This window comes from Monopterus albus, unplaced genomic scaffold, assembly GCF_001952655.1.
Source record: "Monopterus albus unplaced genomic scaffold, M_albus_1.0 scaffold40.1, whole genome shotgun sequence".
Taxonomy (NCBI): Eukaryota; Metazoa; Chordata; class Actinopteri; order Synbranchiformes; family Synbranchidae; genus Monopterus; species Monopterus albus.
This window is the reverse complement of record NW_018127920.1, coordinates 2,983,356-2,986,578: the sequence shown is the minus strand read 5'-3', so window position 1 is coordinate 2,986,578 and position 3,223 is coordinate 2,983,356. Positions and strand designations below refer to the sequence as shown.

General features: G+C 43.0%; 1 protein-coding gene across 1 annotated transcript in view; it reads right to left on the bottom strand.

The window, feature by feature from the left end:
* Positions 1-932: 932 nt before the first annotated feature.
* noxa1 (NADPH oxidase activator 1) overlaps positions 933-3,223 on the bottom strand; it is a 24,711-nt gene continuing 22,420 nt past the window's right edge. Inside the window, exons 15-16 of the mRNA XM_020599315.1 lie at positions 2,502-2,625; positions 933-1,879 (exon numbers count right to left, since the gene is read on the bottom strand). Of these exons, the coding sequence (XP_020454971.1) occupies positions 1,773-1,879; positions 2,502-2,625 (231 nt within the window). The 3' untranslated portion in view covers positions 933-1,772. The remainder of the gene's footprint in view (positions 1,880-2,501; positions 2,626-3,223) is intronic.

The following is a 3,223-nucleotide window of genomic DNA, read 5'->3' as shown; positions in this document are numbered from 1 at the left end:
GACACACAGTGAGGAGGATGGGAAAGGTGCCTGAATACCTGCTAGATTAGCAGAGTAAAACACTCAATATAATCTAGTTGGACAAAGTGGCAATTTGATTTTGTAGTTATTATCATTACAAAACATAGATCATGAAAAATAATGACAGGTGGTCTGTTTCTCTCCCCAAACCCCAGATATTGTACAGCCTAGAATTAGTAGGCCATCTTAGCTGCATCAACACTGAGTAATGAGTGCATTTTCCATCATAACTGCAAAGTATCTAGAACTCAAGCAGTTTGTTGTGTGAGCCACCAAACAATACATGGAGAAAAAAAAGAAACCCGCTGATCAGCAGTGCAGAACAGGAGGGGCAGAAACACAAAATGGGTTTGCTGGCTGATGCCATAAAGACAGTAAGAATAATTAACTTGTTTAAGCTACTGTTTGTGATGATGAGGAGAGTAGCAAAGAGGTAGCAGGGGGTCAGCAGCAGGGAGGTGATTTGAATCTTTACTTTCTGTACACACAAATATAGGGAAAATCTTAGAAAAGTGGTCCATTGTTTAATAGTTTATCCTAATACAAATGAGCAGATTGTGTTTTGTTAATTAATGGTTCAGTGATTGAAAAACTTTTGACATTTTCACTTTATGGTGGAACAGTGATTAGTGCTGTTGCCTCACAGCAAGAAGGTTCCGGGTTCAAGCCTGGGCCAACCCGGAGCCTTTCTGTGTGGAATGTGCATGTTCACCCTGTACCTGTGTGGGCTCTCTCCAGGTACTCCAGCTTCCTGCCACAATCCAAAGACATGCAGCTTAGGTTGAATGGTGATTCTAGTGTGTGTGTCTGTCAGCCCTGTGACAGACTGGTGACCTGTCCAGGGTGGACCCCACCTCTCACCCAATGTCAGCTGGGATTGGCTCCAGCCCCCCACGACCCTATTCAGGATAGGCGATATAGATAATGGTTGGATGGATGGAGTTTGGCCTGTCAAATCGGGGCATTCTGACAGCAAATTCACGGGCAGCTTTTTGTGGACAGTCTGCACAAGCATGAGAAAAAACCTTTGAATCACTTTGGTTTTAACCCTCTCTTATCAAGCTGTGACGTTCCAGGTCTACTGTTGCAGTGTGCATAGTTTGTCCGGAGTCCCATAAGGCTGTACCTTCAAAGCTGCTGTGGATGTCTTGGTAGCCTCCCTCACTGCTGACCTTTTCATCCTGGTCCTCGGTTTTTGAGAAAAATTGTTGTAGAAAGATTAACCTAACAATTGTTCAGTAGTCTCTGGGTCTTTATTTCCTTATATCTGTAATGCTTCCCAGTATTCATGTCATGAATGTATTTGGAATGCTATATTTTATTTGTTCAGCTAATTATTTAAGGACACTCTAAGAAAATATATCACACTGCTTTAAAATATTAGTCCCTGTGGCACTGTATGAAAAATTATCACACTTTTTAGTGTTGCCAGATGAGGATAACCTTGTAGAAATATTACAAGAACATAATATGGACAATACTGGATATTTGAATATTACAGGATCCAACAGGGACAGTGTAGTAATACTGTAGGACAGTAAACAGGAACAACAAGCTTAGTATAAATATACTCTACAGTACTATTAACATACTCTACTATGCTAACATTACAGTGATACCATTTGAGACAGAAATATTTAAAGAATGATAAAGTCAGCAGTGATTGGACTGTATGTCCCTGTAAGGGTGATGTCTGGTTGTTGTGAGGCTGTATGCAGCCACCATTCACAGGGTAACAGGTTTATTGGCTTTTACAACTCAAGGCCCTTTGTGATGTTGGGGTTCTCCCTGTAGGCAAAGCAGGCTGGGAAGATGCCAATATTTCCTGCACAGTGTCCCTCCAACCACTCCTCATTAACTAGAAGACAGCATGAGAGAGAAACATAAAGAGGCAGTGAGACTCACATCTGAACAGAGAATCAAGCAGTGTGAGAACTTTTCAGATGGAAATGCCCAACAAAGACAAAAACATTTTTATGATTTCACTGAAAAGCAGTTCAGGATGAGGCTGACCTACAGAGCCTTACTATGATGGTCTCAGTCTCAGCCACCAGCAGCAGTTGAAGTCATTTGGTAATGTTTCACTCACCCATTTGTTTCACTTACAGTAGTTTTCTTTTGTTCATGCATGTGGGCTTATAATTTACAGGCAGACACTATCCAGTTAATAGCAATACATTTGATATAATGTTAGGTTTATTGTTTAGACATAACCCAGCAATGAAACATGCATATTTGTAATTCTTTGTAAATTTTGTGTTAATTAACTTTGTTAGCTGAGGTTTTATGCAGTTCTGTTACAGTTCAGTTTGCTGTATTCTGAGTTTCCTTATGTTTTGTTGACCTCTTTTAGGGACCAATTAATTTCAAAATGATGTTGCTTTGTACTTTTTAAAAATTTTGGGATGAATAAAAAGCACAACTTTTTTGAAATTTCAAAGCTGTATCCTTTGCCTTACTGCTTGGTCCCTGACACTTACCTTCACCCAGGATGTCAATGGTGTTTCCTTCGCTGAACTCCAGGTCCTCTGGGCCCTGAGCAGCATAGTCATACAGCGCCACCATCTGGTAGAGGATGGAACGGTTGGCCAGGGGGTCTTCTGTCTGAAGTATAATGCAGGCAAATGAGGGTAAGCTTTTATAAGCATAGCTGAGAGCAAATCATTAACTAAATATAGCCTACAGGTTATAACCTTGGGCATGAGGAGGTGTTTGGTGAAAGCAGTGTGATACTCTCCTATTTCTAAAGGACAGTTCCATCCCGGTATAAAAGTACCGGGATGGAACTGTATATTGCACCTTTTAGGAAAGCAACAGGCGGATCGGTGCAGCTTCTGCAGTAATGCGGTCGATGTACCAGTCCGTCGTGGTGAAGAAGGAGCTGAGCTGTAAGGCGAAGCTCTCGATTTACTGGTCAATCTACGTTCCAACTCTCACCTATGGTCATGAACTTTGGGTCATGACCGAAAGGGCAAGATCCCGGATACAGGCGGCCGAAATGAGCTTTCTCCGCAGGGCGGCCGGGTCCACCCTTAGAGATAGGGTGAGGAGCTCAGTCACCCGGGAGGAGCTCAGAGTAGAACCGCTGCTCCTCCACATCGAGAGGAGCCAGCTGAGGTGGCTCGGGCATCTCTTTCGGATGCCTCCTGGGCGCCTTCCTAGGAAGGTGTTCCAGGCATGTCCCACCGGGAGGAGGCCCCGG